Source organism: Diaphorina citri, unplaced genomic scaffold (assembly GCF_000475195.1).
Source record: "Diaphorina citri unplaced genomic scaffold, Diaci psyllid genome assembly version 1.1 scaffold267, whole genome shotgun sequence".
NCBI classification, from domain to species: domain Eukaryota; kingdom Metazoa; phylum Arthropoda; class Insecta; order Hemiptera; family Psyllidae; genus Diaphorina; species Diaphorina citri.
This window is the reverse complement of record NW_007377704.1, coordinates 176,280-199,960: the sequence shown is the minus strand read 5'-3', so window position 1 is coordinate 199,960 and position 23,681 is coordinate 176,280. Positions and strand designations below refer to the sequence as shown.

The window sequence follows — 23,681 nt, the reverse complement described above, 5'->3', positions numbered from 1 at the left end:
ATCTACCTAAACATTAATGAAATGTACAATATGTACTAGTTATACAACTTGCGCTATCGCGTACATCTACATAGTCGATAAAATTATTCATCTTAGTTAAGATTGTTGAGAACTTGAAGTAAAAACTTTTGTAAGAAGGAGGAGAACAATACTCAAAACTGTAAATAATTTAATTTTAATGTTTTAGACACCTTTTGCTTTATTTCATACAAGAGCCCTCAAAACCCTGCATTACTTTCTTACCAGGAGTACAACATCTCGTAAGTAGGAAATATTTAGAACACAACACCCACAGGACAGATTATAGTAGAGAGTAGGGTTTCGCTTAGATTTGGGCAGTATGTGTTGGAGAATTAAGTCCTAACAATCTAAGTAGGTATGTTGTAGACAACGGAAAATGTCTGAGGGTTCTAAACTTTAACGAGCATGAGTTACAAATCTAGGGCTGTCTAGCCGTGGTAAGTAGCAAGAGCATTACCTCACTCATGCTGCCCTAGCACTGACCATAAAGTTGGTTATACAAACGTTTACCATATTATTTGTACTGTTGGTATGACTGATGTAACATAGATTTTTGTTTGTTTCCAATTTATTATGTTTTCTTTTTTCATTTAGGTTGTTATTGCTTTTTAATTTGATCTGATTAATTTGTATTTTAGTCCGTATTAACCAACCAATGTGTAATGTGAGTATGTTGAGAATGAATGGGCTTAATGTTAGTTTATACCGATGTGGAATCCTTCATCAGTATTTCTTTATCATGGGAAAAATATATTTACACATATTTCTGGTGGTCCAACAAAGCGTGTGGTATATGAGTGTTGAAAACTAAATCGGGGCCACTGAGCTTCATGATGAGTTGGATTAAATATCTCTACTTTGTGGAGACCTAGGCTTTAGCCTTCAACGTTTAATTCCATTGTGATTGTTATTTTAATAATATTGTTTTTGCAATATTAATACTTTTTATTTAATATTTATTTACTATGAAATTAAACATGATTCTCATTTCAACTCAGGTATTACTTCTTTGTGTTTAAATTTAAATATGTATTTTACTGTTTATTCTAGAGGCATGCTTCATTTTATCTAGGTACACCCCATTAACAGATCTACACCATGAAAGAAAAAAGCTGAAAAAATACATACCTACAATTTACTTACCTGTCTTCTTAGTTAGCTCTGGAGAGTTGACATTGAGATTATTTTTTCGTTACATTTCCTTGTCCACAATAATCGTCCCTCATTTGTTCTTTTAACATTCAACTGTTGCCATTTATTCATAATTTTGATTGGTACTATACTTAGTTCTCATTATGTATGTACCTAAGTAGGTCCCTGATCCTGGAAGAAAACGAAATGGTTTTTCTTAATTACTGTAATGGACATGTGATCTCACCAGAGAGTGGACAAAACTGTTACTTCTGATAAGACCACAAGGAGTCCACAATTATTTTTTTATGTTCAATACCTACCTACATTTTTTGTCTGGGTTCTGTGGGTAATATATCTTACTATGCACTTACATTACTAAGTCAGTCAAGTCTTATGCAAATTGAAATTACAGAATACACTACTTGGTAATTAGGATTACCTACTTACTTAAATTATCATAAGTCAACATCTTTTCAATACCTACTTACCCAATTAAAAAAAAAAACCCCTATGACATTTAATTTGGATAGTCTAACAATGTTCATTCTTTATTGTTGTTTCTTTGTAATCATTTTATTATTTTTTTAATTTTGAAAAATTAAAGGATCTCATTTTTGTTTTTGTTGTATTCTTTTTTGAAAAAAAATTAAAATTACTAATTATTTTAAGTAGACATTGAAATTCTTTGATTTTCCTCTTTTTGAGTAAGTTTTTTAATACTTAAAAGGATATACTTTGTTCATAATACAAACAAATTATTGTACATTTTTAATAAATAAAAAAAGGAAAACATACATTTTGTTCTTGACTTTTTTTAAAAATCTATATGATTGTTGAAGACTATTTTATTTTCTGATATGTAAAATAACCCATAGTTGGAACCGAAACATTACCTACTTACCTTCCTAAGTAGGTACACATTGGTAATTTTGAAATAGTTTTGTTGAAAAAGGGGGGTCACCTAAGGGGTTAAGTACTTGTTATTGAATTTTGAGTATACTTGGAGACCCAGGAGTAATAAGCCTCAGATCCTCAGCCTTCAGAATATCACAGATGATAGACGGAGTTTACCGTTTACCTGTGATGAAGAAATTGAATACTATCAACAGTAAAATTATCACTTCAAATGAAACTTCTTACCAAAGGAAATGTAGCACAAAGGCACAAACTACAAAGCACATGGGAATCTTGAATTTCTTGAAAAAAAAAAATATCACAATCGAACCACTTCAACCACTTGCCATTCGAATTTCGAATTTCAATTTCAAAGTTCAAACCGTTATCAAATTACAAAATTTAAATTTTACCGCCTGGGTTTTATCAATTTTTTTGTTGCCGTTTCTCTTGAGTCGGCTCTCGAGATGCCGGTAGCTGTATTTTTTTAAACAAATAAAAAATTTGTTTTATTTGGTTTTTCTATTCACTTTCTTACTAAAATGATTTGTTATAAAAGAAGATTAACAATTAGATGAAAGTCACAATGTAATTAATTGATTAAATTGATTTGTATCTCACACTAGTGTTGATACGGCTATTCAAGTTTTAAGATTTCAAATTTCAAGAATATTAAATAATAAATTAATTATAAAATTAAAATTGCCGCTCAAAAAAAAAAAAACAAATAAAACATGGCGGACAAATAAATAAGAAAAAATCCTATTCGAAATATTTGAAAAAAATATTTGTAAATAAATCGAGTAAACTGAAGAAAATGAAAAATTATTTGGTTAAAAAAAATGGAAATTATTCGTTTTATTTGCAAAAAAAAAATACGCCTAGTGAGTCGACTCTCGTGAAGCCGGCAAAGAAACGAAAGAACTTTTTTCTCTGTGGACTTTATGGCGGGAAATTTTTTATACAAAAAATGTAAACAATAACAAAACTAAAAAAACGGAAAAGTTGAAAGTTGAGAAAAAAAAATTGCCCAAGTCCCAACTTTGGCCTTTGAAATTTGTTATTTTTATTTAAAAGTAAGGAAGTACATATTGGAAAAAGTGGAAATTAGTAACCTCCTAAGAAATGTGAAACCTCAATATACCCTTGAGAGTCATTTGGAAGTATCATCTTTTGAATCCACTCTGATTTCAGTTAACTGATTTTCCTGACCATTGTGGTAAGGTAAGTAATCCTGAAGATACAAGCTAAGCTGCACATACTTAAGCTAGGACATTCAAGACTAACCTATAGGGTTCCTATGTATGATATAGTACTTGACACATACCTCCAACTCAACAAAACTATAGGGTTCCTCAAAGATTGAGATATATCTACTCTTAACTTCTTGGCATATATCACATAAACAAGTATTTTGGAGTTCACTCACCTTATGAAGGCAAAAAGAAGCAGGTTAAAATTCCAACAGTGACAGCAAGTAGGTATTGGGTGTTTTATTTTGGGCTAACAGACTGGACCAAGTCCAGATGAAGTAGGTTATTCCAGGAAATGACTTTATTATTTTATTTACAGATACAAAACAAACAATTGAACAGCTATGGCAGGAGTACTAGAATTTGTTATCCCATCATCCAAAGATGAACTTTTGGAAAAACAGGCAACCACTCAGTACTATGTACAAGCTGAACTTACTCTTGAAGAATTCAATGAAAGAATAAAAGATTGTTTTGAAGCTCTGGACAATGATGGACCAATGTTTATCCTGGAAAACTTTGATACATTGTACAGCATGTTAACACACTTCAAATCTATAGAGTATAAAATTTTACACAATGTGTACACCAAATTACTACTAAGAAGTTTAAAAGAGTTCTCATCCATACTTGATAATTTTCTCTCCGGTGACTCCTTGGATGAAGAATTACAAGAAAAGTATTTGAATGTTGTCAAGATGACATTGTGGGTCTTCACAGAATTCATAATCAATTTTGAAACTAGATTACAGAAAGATTATCACAAAATTGTCATTGATGCCAAAGCCAGGAAAGTAAAAGTTAGGGCTGCCATCAAACACAATGAAAAAATGCAATGGGACTGGGACTTTCATTTGTCAAATGGTCTCAACTCAATACATCAAATATTGAAATCCAAAATTAATAAATTATGGGACCCACCAGTTGTTGAAGAAGAATTTGTCAACATGGTTGCCAACTGTTGCTATAAAATCATAGAAGATCCATGCATAGCTAGTGTCAAGCATAAGGAACTGCGGGTGTTCATATTTCAAATCGTGGGGTATTTGATAAAGAGATATAACCATGGCATCAGTTGTACTGTGAAGATAGTACAGCTTCTAAAGAACTGTGAGCACTTGGTATCACCACTGGCACAAGCAGTTGTCATGTTTATCAGAAATCATGGGTGCAAATCATTGGTAAGGGAAATTGTAAGAGAAATCAGTGCAATGGAGGATGGAAATGAAAATGCTGGTCAAGACAGTTCCAAGATGATAGCAGCATTCTTGAATGAGGTAGCTGCCCATGGAGCAGAATATGTGATACCTGCAATGGAAGAGCTCTTGCTCAACTTGGAAAAAGAGGTAAGAACTGCAAAGACAAAACATTGATTTCATGTACAGAGGTTCATTTCCTGATTTAGACCTAGAAAAAAATCTTTTTTTTTTTTTCCTTTTTTAATAATTGATTTTACACCCCTTTCAAGGCAATTACAAAATCAATGAAGATTACATAGGTAATCAATGAAGATCTTTGAAGTACAAAACTGTTCATAGGTTCTTTAACTAGTTTTTTCTCCATTGACCATAATGTATTTCCACTATTGACTTATTTATTTATTATTTCAGTCATACCTGATGCGGAACTGTACCCTGACCATTGTGACAGAGCTCTTGATCAATGTGTATAAGAGAGAGGATCTATCAGATGAAGCCAAGGAGCAAAGAGATGAATACCTCAATGTCCTGCTTGATCATATGCATGATGTACACACATTTGTTCGTACCAAGGTCAGTACACTGAGAAAAAACTGGAGTGTTGGCAGCCGAATTGGGTGACTGGCTTCTGGCACTCTAATATTGAACTCTATATTGGGAAGCTTGACACTATAACATAGCATTCCAACAGCCTAAATCAGGGGAAGTAATTCAATAATAGAGTTCTTCCACCCTAAACTTGTGGCACCCTGACACCATTTTTTCTCAGTGTAGTTTGTTGAATGGTAGGTATTGGTAGAATTAATAAATGAAAATGAATTTGACAAATTTTCATTACAGATCCACAAGAGTCCTTTGCCTGTAAACAGACTTATTTCCTTTCACTTGCAAGTAAAAATGAATTTGACAAATTTTCATTACAGATCCACAAGAGTCCTTTGCCTGTAAACAGACTTATTTCCTTTCACTTGCAAGTAAAAAAACAGCAATAATTTGTTTTAAAATGTTTGCATAATCATTGTCTCTGTATTGCAGGTACTACAACTGTTTCAAAGGCTCGTATTGGACAAAGCAATTCCTGTGGCCTTTACTTTGAAACTGTTGGAACGAGCTATTGGTAGACTGATGGACAAGAGTAGTAATGTAGTCAAGTACACAGTGCAGCTCCTTAAAACCATGATTGAATCGAACCCCTTTGCTGCCAAGGTAAGTGAAAACTTTTTTTTTTTTTTTTTACTAATATACAAAATTGAATACGTGGCTGAAATTTGAATAACTTTAGACCTTGGACATAGATTGCTTTTTTTCTTCTTATATTAAAGAGGTTTGAGAGAACTGTCACAACGAAGGTCTCATCATCCCGAAATTGAATAGAGAAAGATGACAGGATAGGTGAAAGCCAGCCATTTCTAGAACAAACCTTATCTGTTTAGGATAAAGATCGCCCCGGGCGTGAATTATTGGAAAACCTTTGTAAAATCATTGTAAGTGAGAGCAATCATTGGAAAACCTTATTTTCTCCAGATACAAAACAAACAATTGAACAGCTATGGCAGGAGTACTAGAATTTGTTATCCCATCATCCAAAGATGAACTTTTGGAAAAACAGGCAACCACTCAGTACTATGTACAAGCTGAACTTACTCTTGAAGAATTCAATGAAAGAATAAAAGATTGTTTTGAAGCTCTGGACAATGATGGACCAATGTTTATCCTGGAAAACTTTGATACATTGTACAGCATGTTAACACACTTCAAATCTATAGAGTATAAAATTTTACACAATGTGTACACCAAATTACTACTAAGAAGTTTAAAAGAGTTCTCATCCATACTTGATAATTTTCTCTCCGGTGACTCCTTGGATGAAGAATTACAAGAAAAGTATTTGAATGTTGTCAAGATGACATTGTGGGTCTTCACAGAATTCATAATCAATTTTGAAACTAGATTACAGAAAGATTATCACAAAATTGTCATTGATGCCAAAGCCAGGAAAGTAAAAGTTAGGGCTGCCATCAAACACAATGAAAAAATGCAATGGGACTGGGACTTTCATTTGTCAAATGGTCTCAACTCAATACATCAAATATTGAAATCCAAAATTAATAAATTATGGGACCCACCAGTTGTTGAAGAAGAATTTGTCAACATGGTTGCCAACTGTTGCTATAAAATCATAGAAGATCCATGCATAGCTAGTGTCAAGCATAAGGAACTGCGGGTGTTCATATTTCAAATCGTGGGGTATTTGATAAAGAGATATAACCATGGCATCAGTTGTACTGTGAAGATAGTACAGCTTCTAAAGAACTGTGAGCACTTGGTATCACCACTGGCACAAGCAGTTGTCATGTTTATCAGAAATCATGGGTGCAAATCATTGGTAAGGGAAATTGTAAGAGAAATCAGTGCAATGGAGGATGGAAATGAAAATGCTGGTCAAGACAGTTCCAAGATGATAGCAGCATTCTTGAATGAGGTAGCTGCCCATGGAGCAGAATATGTGATACCTGCAATGGAAGAGCTCTTGCTCAACTTGGAAAAAGAGGTAAGAACTGCAAAGACAAAACATTGATTTCATGTACAGAGGTTCATTTCCTGATTTAGACCTAGAAAAAAATCTTTTTTTTTTTTTCCTTTTTTAATAATTGATTTTACACCCCTTTCAAGGCAATTACAAAATCAATGAAGATTACATAGGTAATCAATGAAGATCTTTGAAGTACAAAACTGTTCATAGGTTCTTTAACTAGTTTTTTCTCCATTGACCATAATGTATTTCCACTATTGACTTATTTATTTATTATTTCAGTCATACCTGATGCGGAACTGTACCCTGACCATTGTGACAGAGCTCTTGATCAATGTGTATAAGAGAGAGGATCTATCAGATGAAGCCAAGGAGCAGAGAGATGAATACCTCAATGTCCTGCTTGATCATATGCATGATGTACACACATTTGTTCGTACCAAGGTCAGTACTGAGAAAAAACTGGAGTGTTGGCAGCCGAATTGGTGATGCGGAACTGTACCCTGACCATTGTGACAGAGCTCTTGATCAATGTGTATAAGAGAGAGGATCTATCAGATGAAGCCAAGGAGCAAAGAGATGAATACCTCAATGTCCTGCTTGATCATATGCATGATGTACACACATTTGTTCGTACCAAGGTCAGTACACTGAGAAAAAACTGGAGTGTTGGCAGCCCAATTGGGTGACTGGCTTCTGGCACTCTAATTAACGAAGGTCTCATCATCCCGAAATTGAATAGAGAAAGATGACAGGATAGGTGAAAGCCAGCCATTTCTAGAACAAACCTTATCTGTTAAACCTTTGTAAAATTATTGTAAGTGAGAGCAATCATTGGAAAACCTTATTTTCAGCTGGGGGTTCAAGAACTGAAGAACAAACTCGAGCAAGAGAAACAAAAGCTGGCAGAGATGGAAGCTCACAAGACAGAGGACTCTACGTATTTGTCTCTAGTAGAAGAGTGGACCAGTGTTCATTATCCTGCCCTACTCAATTTACTACCTTCACTCTTTGAAGAAGGTAGGGACAACGAGGAATGTAGGTTTCCCCCCCTTTGAATGCTATAACAATCTGTGCTTGAAATTTAGGACACAGCCTTGTGAGAATAAGAAACTACTTTAAGTAGGTAGCTACCTGCCATTATCAGTGTAAAAGGATTAGACATGAAATTTGTAGAATTGCATACTAGACATTTACATATTAAGTAAATGGTTTCTTCAAATTAGAAATTATTAAATTGATACCAAAAGCAAGGAAAACCTAGACCCTTGACAAATAGAATGTGCCTGACGGCATGTGATGGGTATCCAAAAAAATTGTAGGAATGATGAAGACGTTCAGTTTAATTACTTTTTTGTAAGGTGGCCTCTTTTTAGATCCCTTGTGTGGTGCGTCCATTTTAATTTAGTACTCTTGCACTGAAATGAGTTTTCCATAGTTTAATTGTCTTCCCTTACAGATAAAGAAAATAACATCGCCGAACAGAGCTCATCGCAAGGCAGTTCTTCCAATACTCATGATCTGTATGTCAAAATCAAATCTCTCATCTCACAGCACAAATATGAGGAAGCTTACAGGGACACTAAGAAGTTGCAACTCATGATCATGGGCGCTGAAGGACAGTAAGTTATCGAGGTTACCCTGTACCTCACAAGTTTTATTAATCAGCTCCCGTAGCTTGCACGCGGGAGACCCGGTTCCATTTCCGGGAGGGTCAATCATTTTTATTTATTTAATCATGTTGAAACTTGATTTTTTTTTTAAAGATATTTGACAGAAGGAACAGTAACTATTAAGGTCTTGTCGTCCCGAAATTGGAGAGAGAAGGAAGAAAGGATAGAATGCCAACCGTTCCGAGAACGAACTTTATCCGTCCAGAATAAAATCCACCCCGGACGGAAATCGAATCCGCAGCCTAGCGTTTACAAGGCAGACGCGCTACCAACCAAGCTAACTAGGCTGACTATCTCTCTCTTTGTTTGTTCAAAAATCGCAATTTATTGTACCTACTCGTATCTACATGAGTAGTCTTAGCTAACTGTGACAAAATAAAAAAAGTCAATGATTGGTTTTCACGTTTTCAGGCGGGACGTACAGAAGAGTACTCGGGAGTTCCAGCTGGAATATTCAATGGGTATCATGCGTCAAGTGTTCATTGAGTACAAGGGTACGCCGGAAGATGAGATCCGAATTCTGACCGAAGGCATGAAGATTGTCGACAACCAGACCCATCAGAATACTATCCCGTATCAGATAGTACTCATATCTTTCCTGGAAGTAAGTATGGGACAGTTCCCTCGATCCCGAATCAAACCCCTTGGTTAACTTTCACAGATTAGAAAAAATGACATAATAGTAAATCTCAAGCATTAGATAGCAACCACTTCACAGATTTATTATTAGAAGGACCTATAATTACTGAGGTCTTATTGACCTGAAATCAAAGAGGAAAGAAGGTCAAGATAGAACAGAGCCAGTCGCTCCGAAAACAAACCTTAAGTACTTATTTGTTTTCGATTCCTGCCCGAACCCGCAGCCTAGCGCTTACAAGGCAGACGCGCTACCAACCAAGCTCACTATGTTGGCTAGGGTAAGGTAAAAATATATACTACAGCACTAGATCCTTGACAAATGTAGTGTGCCTGGAGACTCGACAAATATATCCAAAATAAATTAATTAAACTATGCACATTCTTCTCAGGATTCCCTCGCGTTTGCGGAAAAGGTCACTCAGTGCATTCCGATCATGTGTCAACTCATGCTGGGCAAATCCCCGGCCGAACAATTGGAAGCCATCGAGTTCTTCCGGTCTGCTCACCAGTTTGGCATGGCGGATGCTGATGTGGGCGTGAGGGAGATGTTGGCCCTGGTCAAAGCGAAGGATAAGACGGTAAAGGATGCGGTTATACGGGCGTACACCGCTATGTACCTTCAGACGGATCATAGAACACCACGGGGACATTCCGTTGAGGTGAGTTCTGCTTCTGAAATCGCTCATCATACTGCCTCGGTGGTGTAGTGGTCAAGGCGCTCGCCTGCTAAACAGAAGGGCGTGGGTTCATCCCAGCCGAGGTATCTAATTTTATCCTCAATATAATTTGGGAATTTGACCACAATAATAGTAGTAGCCTACTGCTGGAGTAAAAGGACTTTTCAGTCCTACGCGACCAGTATAAATAATCACTATTATTATTATTATCAGTAGCTTAGAGGTACTCAACCAGAAATGGAATTTTATTCTTATTTATTTAAGTGTAAGGCCCGCCACACAGTGGAGCCTACATAGTTTTTTTTTCACATATTTCAACCCTAACCTAAACCTGTTCATAAGCACCATCTCGGGCTGTTTGAGGCTGGGAACCAGTGACGATAAGTTTGCCAGTGTTACCAGTGGATCACTGAAGTTGAGTAACGTTGCGCGTGGTTTAGAATCCGGATGGGTAGATTCGTACAAGTTTAACCCATCTTTTGGAACTTTTTGCCCCCTACACCTAAGCCTCGGAGTGGGCTTTTTGTGTGAAATCCAGATGGGTGAACATCTGGGGAATCGCGTTAGCTTTTACCGGCTCCATTCAGGCTGGGTGTGGTTAATGTGAATAGGCGAGTAGCTTGAAATCAACCAATAGTTCCATGGTGGGTAAAGCCCCGTCACTAAAGACTTATTGTGGGTTTCACCAACCTTCTTTCCAGCCTCAAACAGCCCGTTAGCTTAACAGCCCTGTCAAGCTAATGCAAAATAAATGGAACTTAACTTTCTGTTAGCCTAACAGGAGTTCTAAGAACTGAATTAATATTGGTCAAATCAAACATTAGCAGTTATATAGTAAACCCGTTAAATAATAATAAGTTTAAGAACTAATAACGTTCTTGGCCCCTAATAATATACTTGCCCCTTTTACTTCAGGTTATTCGGCGACTATGCAACCTGCTCCGTAGTATTGACGCCTATCAGAAGACCACTGTGGAAGAGCTGATCAAAGAGTGGGTGACTGCGGGCGCCATAGACCGCGAGTGTATCATAGTCCTGTGGGAAATGTTCACGAGGAAGCTGGAGAATACGACGGACAGCGACAGCAAAGTAGCACTCATTCTCATTTCTATGGTAAGTAGTAAAAATTTGAAGCAAATGAAATAATAATACTAATCATAAGTAAATAACTGTGAAGGAAAGACGAACTACCCCCTAAAATATTCCCGAAGAGAGAAGGAAGAAATCGAAGAGAAAAGGAAGACATAATAGGAGGAAGCCAGCCGTTCCGATAACGAACATTATCCGTTTAGGATAAAATCCGACCCGGGCGGGAATCGACCCCGCGGCCTAGCGCTTACAAGGCAGACGCGCTACCAACCAAACTATGTAACTAGCCTATCTACCCTCGTATTTCGATTGCATTTATTTCAATGGGTTACTTTCTCATGTTGGCCCAGCACTTAAAGAGGAAGTACATATTTTGTCCCTTATCGCAGTTTTATCGCCCATCTGATGAGGGACATACTACGGGATGGGCATGCTATGACAGACCCCGAGAGGAGTCCTTTCATAGACTGATTTTTTTATGATTATTATTATTTTAGGCTTTTGTGTGAAGAAACGGTACTAAATGTAATACTAATAATGTAATGTGATCCCGCAATATTTTCAGGTGGCTGGTGCCCAAGTGATGACGGTAAAGAGTAACATTGATGTTCTCATAGATCTAGGCCTGGGAGATCAGAATGGGGTGGACTGTCAAATGGTGGCCTATGTATGCCAGGTGTTCCTCAAACTAGAACAAGAAGACACCAGGTAAAGTGACCCAACCCTGTATACGTTAAGTTAAAGTTATTTTATTATTATTATTTATTTATTTAGACGCTTTAACTGTGTTAAAACATGTCGTTTGCGCCAGGTCGTTTAACTATTAATCAATATGAGGCTTTTTTTAAACTATATCAGCTTAATCCGAGAGTTAAACTTACCTAGTTTAAACTCACATTGTGCCCTCGGCAATTAACGTAACTGTCTAAAGTTCTAAACCATGGGGAACTGATGTATTCAACTAATGCTGGCTGGTAACACTCAGCTATATGTGAAAATGAGTTGCTCATTTCCTTTTGTTGTCAACATTTCAGATATCCCAACGATCACAAAATCTTCACCAGACTCATGGAGATAGTCATGCAAAACTTTGCCATCACCCATGATCAGTTCTATCCTGTTATGGCTGTCGAAGCTATCAATGTTATTTATAGGGTGAGAAAGATCCTGGTTCTGTCGATAAAATATGATTTTCTGGTGGTAGTTTTGGGTGCTCCTGTATTAGAGCGTGTGCCCACCACAAGTTTTTTTTTTTTTTTTTTTTTTTTTTTTATGTGGTTTATTTTCAGATTTTTAGAAAACGAAGTGCTCCCAGATTTTTTTTTTTTAAGAGGTTTGACAGAGGGAACTGTAACTGCTATGGTCTTATCGTCCCGAAATCGAAGAGAAAAGGAAGACAGGATAGAAGAAAGCCAGCCGTTCCGAGAACGAACATTATCCCATCAGATAAAATCCGCCCCGGGCGGGAATCGAACCCGCGGCCTAGCGCTTACAAGGCAGACGCACTACCAACTAAGCTATCTAGGCACCACAAGTTTAATTGAGTATAATTCGAAGTAACAGTTAGGGAACAGAGAGGCTCTAAGACTAATTTTGTGGAGGTGCTGAGCCAGCAATCTATTTCCCCGGGCAGCATTAAAGTACACATTAGTTTCATTTAGCCCAGGGGTTTCCAACTTCCATGTGTATGCGGGCCACATGCTACATTGGGAGTTACTTCGCGGGCCACATATGTACCTAGGGGAGCACCCCCCCCCCCCCACACACACACACACACACACACACACACACACATACCTTAACCATGATCCAACTTTTCTATTTTTCCTTGGATTTTGCCTTGATTAGCCTTTATACTTAAAAGGTGTATGTTGTATTGCTACATCGACTATGTTAGTAATAATTGCATTGTTCTATATTTCAGCTTGCCAAGTCACCAGATCAGCTGTGCACTGAATTACTCAAAAATGTTTACAGTCAGGTGAAGATGAGAGAAGAACCGGAGAATGAAACTGGTGAGAAAGAAAGGTCGAATTGACTTTTTTTTACCGGAATTGATGCGAAATAAATTGTGGCTTTTTTTGGAGCCCCTAACTGTAGAAATATGCAAAAAATATGTGCCTTCAATTTGTATCCCCCCCCTCACATCAGTCCACCTTGTAAAGGGGGGAGGGGGGGGCGAAAAAGTAGGACATGGTAAATTAAAGATTTGGTAAATATATGATGCTTACTGATGCTACAACTAATAAGACTCCTAACTCTTTCCCTCAGAATCTCAACCGCTATCGCAGCAAAGTACCAAGGGACACATGGGTAAAATCAACGAGGATCTGCTTACTCATTTCCTGGTTATATTCGGTCACATTGCTATTCGTCAGATGAACTATTTGGACCGGGACATATTGGCCGAACTGAAGAAGAGAAATGCGGCCGAGATGAAAAACAAGACCAAGAATAGTAGACCATCATCTGTGAAAGGTAAATTGAACAATTTAAAAATAAAATATTTCTTACGTTGTTACAGTAGGTACCCTTTATCAAACCTCTTGATTGCCAGCTTAGTAAGCTTGGAGTGAAGAACAATAAATAATAGTCCTACATACTGGACTCCACACACAGGATTTCCGTCAGAAAAGACCCCCCTTTTAGGTAGTGCGGTTGCCTTTTAAGCGCTAGGTCGTGGGTTCGATTCCCTCCCGGGACGGATTTTATCATCAACAGAAAAGGGCCGTTCTCGGAACAACTGGCTTTCTCTTATCCTGTCCTCTCTTCACTGTAGATGAAACTTTTGTTAGACCACAGGCATAAAGGGATTTCACAGTTCTATCTCAGCTGGATAAACAAAGAACTTATGTTGTATTCTGTTGTTTGGTATGGTTATAGGAACGCCTAGATCTGTAGTGAGTGGTTTATCTAAGAGCCGTTCGAACGACTGGTTTTCTCCTATCCTACCCTCTCTTCACGGTAGATAAAACGTTTTTTAGACCACAGGGGTTGTTTATTATTGTTCCAGGAACGCCCAGATCTGTAGTGAGCGGTGTATCTACTCCAGTAAGTGTTGTTAGCACGGGGAGTGCTGACGATAGCATCATGCAGAATCAAGAGCTACAGAACATGCTTATAGTGAAGGATGAAGCATCTAGTGAACTCATACGAAGTACATGTGACAATCAGCTGTTACAGGTAAATGCTCACCCCTTAAACTGCTCGAATAGTCAAGAGTTTCCAGTCACGAAACGGAGTTTTGACTTTTCTAAATACTAGTAGGACTCTCAGCAATAACTCCTTATCTTTAGTCTGGCTAGGGGACTTTAAACAGAGAGTAGACTATCGTCTAGCTGTAGAACTGTAGACAGGGAGGATAACAGCTAATCCTAACCAACCTAGCTAACTGATAGTTCCTCAGAGGGGTTTCTCTGCTTTAAAGAACAAGCACAAGTCCTCACGATGGTTGACTGCGTTCAGGACGAGCCAATTAAACATGGCTAGAGACCATCACCCCCGGTGTATGGTAAATATAAAAAGATGTCTTTTCTTTATTCTACCATCACCATTTGGCTGCTGTAGCGAAGAAAAAAAAATTATGAGCTTTAATCTTGCTAGATTTTTGGTCTAGCGTTTCTTGGGGTGCGGCACCTGTTGTTGATTTATCCGCATATTTGGCTAAAGCTAAAGCCGCTACAACAACAATATCTTATCTTTTGTCTCAGGCCAATCTGTTGTCTCACTTCACGCACACCCTGATCTTCGTGTGTCAGAACATGCGCAAATACTCCAGCGACCGTCTCAAGTCAGTGGCATCTCTTACCTTCTCCAAGCTCATGTTCATCTCGCTGCCGTTCTGCGATAAGAACCTGCAACTGTTCGTGACCGTGATGGAGAAGTCACCGGACCCCATCGTTCGCATCAATCTGCTCATCGGTTTCGGGGATTTGATTTGCAGGTTTGTTGGGATTTCAACTTATTATGCTCTAATAGGGAGAATGGCCTAATGGTCATGGTCAAGTTCCTTGACATTTGAAAACAACACTTATGAATTATTAGGTATGCTCACCGAATGAAATAAATTCGTGCCCGAATGCTCACCGGGCAAGACTATCTAGCCCAGCACCTACACAGGATAGGCATCAAAGACTCCTGACTGTCCTCTCGGTTCCTTCAATCATCCTATGAACTCTGTTCATCTTTATTATTGTCCTGCCTTGGAAGCCAGTAGGAAAATATTGGGGTGCGCTCAAGAAAGGGCCTAATGGTAAATTCTTGACATCAACTAGCAACAATAACAAGTTATTATGAAACATGTTTCTTTTCGAGAAGTTAGCAACCTTTTACTCAAGGCTGTTTATTGATTTCTCCGTAAACAAAGGGCCCAGCAAACGCGTTACATCTCTTAATCTGTGCCTTTATCACATCTTTCGCCTATCTCTTCAGGTTTCCCAACCTGGTCGAGCCATGGACGTCCTATCTGTTCAATATTCTCAAGGATGAAGACGTAAGCGTTCGACTCAATGCCCTGCTTACCGTGTCCAAGCTAATATCCAACGAGATGGTCAAAGTGAAAGCCTATGTGTCGGAAGTAGCGCGTCTCATTGTGGACAAAGAAGAGAGCATTGCCCAGCGAGCTGTCGATCTGTTTGAGGAGATATCGCAGAAAGGTGAGAGGGGTTTTACAAACAATATTACCTAAATTGAAATACCTAGTTAATCTTACTTTAAACAGTTTAAACAATAATACAAGTGTACCTGTACTTACAATAAATATAGGCTCTCCCTAATACAAACTTATAAATCATCAACCCCAATAGTTTAGGGATAGAACTGGACTCGTAATCCGGGGGTTGGGGTTCGAATCCCATTAGCGGCATGAAATTTTTCTAGCTGGTGCAATAAGCTCTGATTACTCATCATTCAGTGGTGATGCACCTTTACATCCCGTTTGAGTGGTGATACACCATTGCATACTTGTCTTACCCTATGAAACTTTCTATATGGTCGGCCCCTAAGGCCAAGCCAACACCAATGCTAAAATAATAATGAATTAATATCCATTGCAGGAAGTTCTCTGTACAACGTATTCATGGACATCGTGCTACGTCTGAGCACCGACATAGATCCCATAGAGGAGGCTCACTTCCAAACCATCATGCGAATCATTATCAACCTCATCAACGCCAACAACAAGGAGAAGAACTTCGAGAATCTCGTTGAGAAAATCCTAACGCGGCTGAAGAACTCGGAATATGAGCGGCAATGGCGTGATATCACGTTCTGTTTGACTCAGTTCAATTATAACGAGGCCAGCTTGAACAAACTCCTGGATAACTTTGACATCTTCAAGGAGAAGTTTAGAGAGCCGAGTGTGATGAAGAATATGATGGAGATTGCCACCGGTGGCAACTATCGGCAGGCTAAACCTGCTATCAAGGTAAGATATCGATCGGACATCATTACAGTCTTTTGACATAATGTTTGCCAAGGAGTGTGCGAGAAATATACGAGAAGAAAGGGACTTTAATGTCCAAGACCAAACTTATAAAGTTAAAGATTAGATTAAACAATCTAAAGTTAAAGATTAGATTAAACAATATGAATAGTTGACCTTTGACTTTGAATTAATATCAGCTAATGAGATCGCCTAAACCTAAACCGAACGAGTTGAACTGTAATCTAAAAGTGGCATTCCGATCATAGCGACCCGGTCACTCCACTTGGGCGCTATGATAGGAATGACACCTTAATTGGAACTCAAAGTGTGGCTCCATTAATTTCCTAAACACATTCACCACTTTTCTCTCACAGGAATTACAAAACGAGCTCAAGAACCGAATAGACGAAGCCACGAACCACTGTGCTGTGCCCTCCTCATCTGGAGATCCTGGAGGTAATAATAATAAGATTATTGTGAACATTCAGAATCCTTTGCAGACTTTTCTTTATATATCCCTCTAAGTATTTTTTTTACTTTTAGGGACGATTTTCATTATTTCATTAGTATTTATACTTCATTATTGTTAGTGAGATAATGTTCCTGTGATTTCTTCTTCATTTCATTTTTGTTGTTTATTTCTTTTGGTTCGTTCGGTAGGCTATTTAATATTGTTGGGATTTGATGTTTGAGTGTTGTTTCTCCATATTTATTTATTACTTTCTATTTTTTTTTTTTTTTTTTTTTTTTTTTTTTTTTTTTTGTTTTTTGTTTTTGTTTATTTTTTTCTTTTCTCATATTTATTTAGGTGAAATGGACGTGGATATGGAAGAGCCAGGAGATCACGTGGTCACGTCCACCCCAGCTCATAGCACTAGGGGGTTGAGACGTCCTACAGAGACCCCAGTGAGGGCTCCTCAGTCTACCATCAGGGGGAGAGGGAGGCGGCAGTCCTCCGAAGAGCCGGAGGAGGAGAGGAAGAAGAATTCCGGGAAAAGTAAGAAGCTTCAGTCCTTTGTTTTTTTTTTCTTTTTTTTTTTAAATAACATTTATAGCTACAAAGGTCCTTGTGAGGCTGAGAGCACTCCCAAAATGGCCACTGATGCTTTCATCGTGTGTTTACCGCTAGTTAAGGGATAGTGTCTTACCTACTTGAAAACATGAGCCGATGGGTAATTGAAAGAATTGTCTCTTTTCCTCATTCCTGGTTATCCTCAACTGGGGAGCAATATCCCAGATTTCACATAGATTTTTTCTAACGCAAACGACAAACCCTTGAGCATTGTTAATGTGCTTAAGAGAGGGAGGGAAAGAGAGAGAAAATGCTTTCTGACTATTTGACCACAAAACTAACTGTTATCATTCCTCTGTTCGATTCCAGGCCAAGGCAAGTCTTCTCGCAAGAAGAGAGTCGAGATAAGCTCAGACGAAGATGAAGAGATGGACCCAATAGAAGAAGCCAGTGAGAGCGAGGAAGAAGAAGAAGAACCTGCTCCCAAGCCCAAGGCTAGATCCACCCGGACTAGAAGAAAATAGACATCTAAGGCTAGATCTACTCGGACTAAAAGTCACAATAGATCTAATCGGGTCGCAGTGAAATAGGGCTTAAAGAGCTGATGGCTCTACAATACCCGAGAAGAAAAAAAGATACGAACCCAAATCGTCCAAAGTTCTCAAGTTTTTCCGATGTTGAATCCTTGCCTCCTTTTCTTCACATCTCCCATCTTTTCGAAGGAATACTTTTTAAATCCTACACTTAAGAGCGTCAGTTTTGCACGTTACCTAACCGTATTTATTCCTTGGATATTTCTATTCCTACGAATTCCTACATCCTCTATATCCCCCATTTAAATGGATTAAAAGTAGGACGCCTTCGATTTCTTAGTGGCATTGTAGTAATGGTGTAGACGGGTTACCTTATTGATCTTATCAGTAATCATCGGAAGTCAAACAATGAGACAGGTGGGATTATTCTTAAAGGCATTTATTAAAGGTCACTTGAAAAGTTTATAGGCAAAACTCCAACAAATCGTTGTGACTTTATTTCCTACAAGAGTCTCTTTTTAGCCGGACTTTTCCTTACGAAGCCACAGACCTGTAAATATAACATGTACACATCGAAAAAAAAATCAAGCTTCATGCTCTTGAATAAGGATTCTTTGTATATCTGCATGATAGTCTAAAACTGTAAGCTATGTGTATAATTAATTTATGTAGGTGTTATTTTTTTATACGCTCAAATAAAAATTAGTTTTCTAATGAAACAGAATACCAACCATGAGTTTTCCAATCTTAGACATTGGGATGTTGAGTTTTAGATGAATGAACCGGTTGGCTGGGCTCCACTTGCGCCCGAATTTCAAGATTGCCGGTATTGTTCGGTCTTGGAGCCGGCTATATACACAGGTTCGTGCCGGCCATGCATGCATGACCCTGTTCGAAGTACTCCGATCCGAGAATCCGATAAATAGTATCAGACCAGACAACCCCCTACAATGTACGTACAAGTAGGTAGTTCGAGAAACTCAAGTCTCCCGTTCATACCTTCGCGTATAAACCGTAATGTGGAATTTTTAATTAATTAACCTCTTCTCATCGGAACTGCAAGCACTTAGCTTTAGCTACTTTAAAAAAAAAAAAAAAAAAAATACTTATTAGCTATTAGTGGCAGCAACTATACAGATAGGTAATAGGTATATTATACAGTCCAGTACCTACAGAGAAGACTGTTTTACCTCTCATGAATATAAAGGGCAATACCTATTACTGTCATAATTATTATGAATTGTTCTCTCACTGCTGGTGGTCTCATTTGTAGAGCTTCTCTCTCGCTCTCTCTCTCTCTCTTCCTCCCTTACCCTTGGAATCCCAAGATACCTTATGTCAATGTAAAGGATTAAGCCATCGGTATTCGCAGTAGATCCTTGCAATACCGGACAGAACACCCAAGTTAAGCTACGTTGACCGTGAGGCCACCGATTTACAAGTTCAATGAATGACTCAGATAAGAGGCCTCCGCGCCGAAGACCTAACTGTGGATGAGTAAATTTCATTTATGTGTTGCTAATTTTCACTTCCTGGAAAAAATGACAACGTTTTGCTATCGAAAGTTGGATGTTCAAATCCAAAGTTAACGCTTCTAGATGAAATTCAAATTTAAACAACACTAGAATTTCGGAGTGAACATTTTGGCTGGATATGGATATCGAGGCTTCGAATCCAAATTCACATATTCTACTAAGAGAGGGAAGTTGTATTCTGAAATCCATCACAGTTTGAATGTTTGAATTTTGAATACTTCCTCTAACCCTTCTGTCACATCCATAGTCCCTCTCAAAATTTGTCGCATTTTCTGTCTGCACAGCCAATGACAATCTTAGCCGAAAAAACGGGTTGTGTATTACTTTCTTTCTAGGATACACAGATATGTGTACCTACTCTTACTATGTCTTTCCTGCCGAAAATCTCCTAATATTGCTATCAGTATTGAGCTATTTTCTCCGCCAATTCTGAAATTAGTCAACATTTAAACCATTCTTGTCGATTTACCGACATTAGCTGGGATCATCTTCATCAGCCATCCTGTATAAGCGTACCTAATATGTAAGCATTAATATATAACATTATTATCCTTCTCTCTTCTGAGTCTGAGTCTGAGGTAAAGGTAAATTTGAAGAAATAAACCTCAGCGCGTTGAAAACGGGTGCTTGAAAAAATATGCGTCTTCTCAACATACCTACACCTACATAGGATAATATCAGAAGGAACATTTTAATTTGATTACATTGACCACTTCTCTATTTTTTTTTTTTTTTTTTTTTTTTAAGAGGTTTGACAGAGGGAACTGTAACTCTAGGGTCTTATCGTCCCGAAATCGGAGAGAGAAGGAAGACAGGATAGGAGAAAGCCAGCCGTTCCGAGAACGAACATTATCCCATCAGGATAAAATCCGCCCCGGGCGGGAATCGAATCCGCGGCCTAGCGCTTACAAGGCAGACGCACTACCAACTAAGCTAACTAGACTGGCAATATAAACTTGTAAAATCATTGAAGCCAGTGGCTAGTAGTGATAGCAAGTTAAAATAATGGACTAGTTCCTAATGGTTCACAGGAGTTAAGCAACATTGCGCGTAGTTGGTATCCGGACGGGTGACCATCTGGGCAATTGCGTGCTGCTGTCTTTTCCCGGCTCCCGGCTCCACTCAGGCTAGGGCGGGTAGCTTGTCAGGAATGGAGAATAAAACCCCCGTCTCTGTCTTTCTCTCTTCCCGTCCCTTATTTATTCTACAATGATGTTCGGACGTACATAGGTATCCTATTACAAGAGTAGTTTCCAATCCAACAGGATGTAAAATATAACTTGTTACTCGTGTTTTGCGATTTTCGTCAACAGTTCATGAACCCACTCTTCAGGTGTTCCAGGCTCAAGTCCGAACGGTATAGGTATACGGTAGCTCCTATTGGTTTGTGACACCTACCCATCCAAATACAAGCCACGTTCAACTTTGCTTTGCTCGAAATGGTATCACTACTTCTTCGCCCCCCTATGCTGTACCTCACGGGCCGGCCGCTCTATAATTATTCTACTCCTCACACTAGACCCTAATTTTCGCCAGTACCTTCCTATGTTAGTGCCCGGGGCAAATACAGGGTCCCCACCGTATAATTATTTCTGAAGCCTGAAAACTTTTTTTCTAAGTAAAACATGAAAGTTGAAGAGAGAAAATGTTATTAAATACCAGTGCAGGATAGTGGACAGGTAATTTTTTCACACTTGAACTTTTGGTGTCTTTCAATCCACTGCGAGGCTTAGGTGTAGGGGCAAACAGCTCTAAAGGATGGTTTAAGCTTCTACGAATCTTTGGTGTCTGTCTACACAGGGATAGGGTTTAAAATTCAAGCCGGAGGAAAATGTTCTAGAGCTAGGGCAGAGGGCTGAACTCAGGTCAAGCCCTCGTCTTCAAATTCAAAATTGCCCGCTTTGCTGTGAGGGATTTCTCATTCCAGTTGTATGTAAATACAGTACCTAACAAAGCCCACAGTACAAATACCTACTCAACGGTTTTTGGTTTCACGAGATTTCCGAGCTCCGAGTTCGAGGTCCGACACTGACATGAAAAAAAAAACTCGTTTCAGAATGAAACACTCCATAACATAATAAGTTCCATCCATCATTTACCGTGCCTCACTTTGCCTCTTGCGTTGGGTGTTGGGAAGATAAAGGTGAGATCTCTTAACCTGTGTTACACCTTCAACCAAAAACTATAACTGGACTTGGAGATCTTAAAAACGATCTAAGTAAACATTCAAACAAATATGTATAAATCAATAATCAATAGCACAGGTACGTACTCGTATGTTGCATGGTGATTTTGTCACATCCACCAATAACTATACACTGTATTAGTGGAGGTGACGGAACTCCCTTTCTCATATAACGCGTCTCTGATCTCTGCAGTTCAAAGTGCATGTTTGCTCCCCAACTCTTGTGGAGGTAGCAAACACCAAAGTACGTACAGTTCTTACTCAGCTTGCTTGTCAAAATTGTTGGTTACAGAGAAGGAAATTCGCCACATCCACCAATATGTAATCACCTGTTTGAAGGAGTTTTGCAACAGGTGGTGTCCAAATTTGCGAAGGGCAAGGATTCAAGGTGGTCGCACAATGCACGAATTTCTTTAGTTCTATTTCTGGTAAAAACATCGTGGGATATAATTTCGTACAGTATAACCATCACTGAGTACAATTTCGTGGGATAAAAACCTTGTCCGAGGGATTTTTTTCCGTGGGAATTTTTTTCCGCTATGAAGGTTTTCGTCTGTGAGTTTTTCTTCTACGAATGCACATCGATCAGGGGATCGTCCCAAGTAGCAGAAATATTTAGGACGACCTGGACTCGATGGGGTATCGGAGCATTCCTCGTCGTTAGAATGACGAGTGTAACATTTCTTGATGATCATACTTGCGACCTCAGCGGGAATCGAACAGCGGTCCGGCGTTAATTTACGCGGTGCCTCGTCGAACTTGGGAGAATGGTTCATCTGAAATAGAATACAATAGAATAGCATGGAATGGAATAGAATCGAATAAAATGGAACACGATAGAATAGAATACTCTATTTGCACTGCTAGAATGAGCCTGAAAAGTCCCTCTGGCATAGTAGCACTTTCCTTTGTCTCTCTCTCTCTCTCTCTCTCTCTCTCTCTCTCTCTCTCTCTCTCTCTCTCTCTCTCTCTCTCTCTCACTCACTCTTCTTTTTAAGGTGTTAGTTATAAAAGTCATTAAATCTCATCAAGGAACCGAACCTTCCTTTTTTAAAAAAACAAAATTACCCATTTTGGGTTCTTGACTTGAAATTGTTTCTATCGGCTGCACCGAAGCGATAGAGATGATTTTAGTATGGATATTGGATATGGATCAGAAGACTGAGGAGTCTGAGGGCTTGGAGTTCATTTCCTAAAACACATAACAGTCAGGTTTATCTTGGACATGCATTTACCTCTGAATAAGTCCGTACAGTTGCTCTGGCTGCTAGCTGCTACCCACTGAGGAAAATGGACAGTGAGATATTCAAAGATCCAAGTCAGTTATCATTGGCAGAACTGGAACTGCTAAGGTCTTATCGTCCTGAAATCGAAGAGAGAAGAAAACAGGATAGGAGAAAACCAGCCTTTCCGAGACTGATTATTATCCGTTCAGGATAAAACTGCCCGGGCGGGAATCGAACCCGCGGCCTAGCGCTTACAAGGCAGACGCGCTACCAACCAAGCTAACTAGGCTCGTGAAAATACCGTTGATCCATGGTTCTCATCATGGTTCGTCGTACGCCAACGCGTGCTTGATCTTCTCCAACGTGCACCCTTTGGGAGCCAGAACACCATCTCTCCCCACACACCTCATCTTGTCCCAAACACCAAAGCGTTTGACAAAAACACCGCCATCCACATCCTCTACTCCACCCAAACATGTTGTTTTAACGCGTTGGCATAATCTACACGCTTGTAATTAATTAAATAATAGAATAATAACTCTCTTGTGCATATCAAATAACCAAAATGAATTAACATGATACGAAACCTCCTCAATAAATTAAGCGCATGAACTTTTTTTTTCATAGTCGCTTTTTTTACTTGAGAATCTATA

At 38.7% G+C, this 23,681-nt stretch overlaps 1 protein-coding gene and 1 long non-coding RNA gene across 5 annotated transcripts in view; one reads left to right on the top strand and one right to left on the bottom strand.

Annotated features, from left to right (window-relative positions):
* LOC113466431 overlaps nt 1–2,077 on the bottom strand; it is a 37,618-nt gene extending 35,541 nt beyond the window's left edge. For 3 of the 4 annotated variants that reach the window (XR_003390821.1, XR_003390823.1, XR_003390824.1), the window contains exon 1: nt 1,165–1,682. This is a non-coding gene — a long non-coding RNA (uncharacterized LOC113466431). Of the gene's footprint in view, nt 1–1,164; nt 1,683–2,056 lie in introns of those variants that run through there. The other variant, XR_003390822.1, reaches the window with a different exon arrangement.
* A 979-nt stretch (nt 2,078–3,056) lies between these two features.
* LOC103506859 (condensin complex subunit 1) lies at nt 3,057–18,806 on the top strand. Its single transcript, XM_008471276.3, has 20 exons — nt 3,057–3,273; nt 3,622–4,648; nt 4,913–5,074; nt 5,537–5,707; nt 7,889–8,054; nt 8,494–8,656; nt 9,119–9,311; nt 9,736–10,005; nt 10,939–11,136; nt 11,678–11,820; nt 12,147–12,267; nt 13,037–13,127; nt 13,384–13,590; nt 14,126–14,295; nt 14,823–15,055; nt 15,544–15,767; nt 16,167–16,537; nt 16,912–16,993; nt 17,346–17,534; nt 17,919–18,806. Exons 2-20 carry the CDS (start codon nt 3,647–3,649, stop codon nt 18,071–18,073), a joined length of 4,311 nt encoding a protein of 1,436 aa, XP_008469498.1. The 5' UTR covers nt 3,057–3,273; nt 3,622–3,646; the 3' UTR covers nt 18,074–18,806.
* Nucleotides 18,807–23,681: the final 4,875 nt, after the last annotated feature.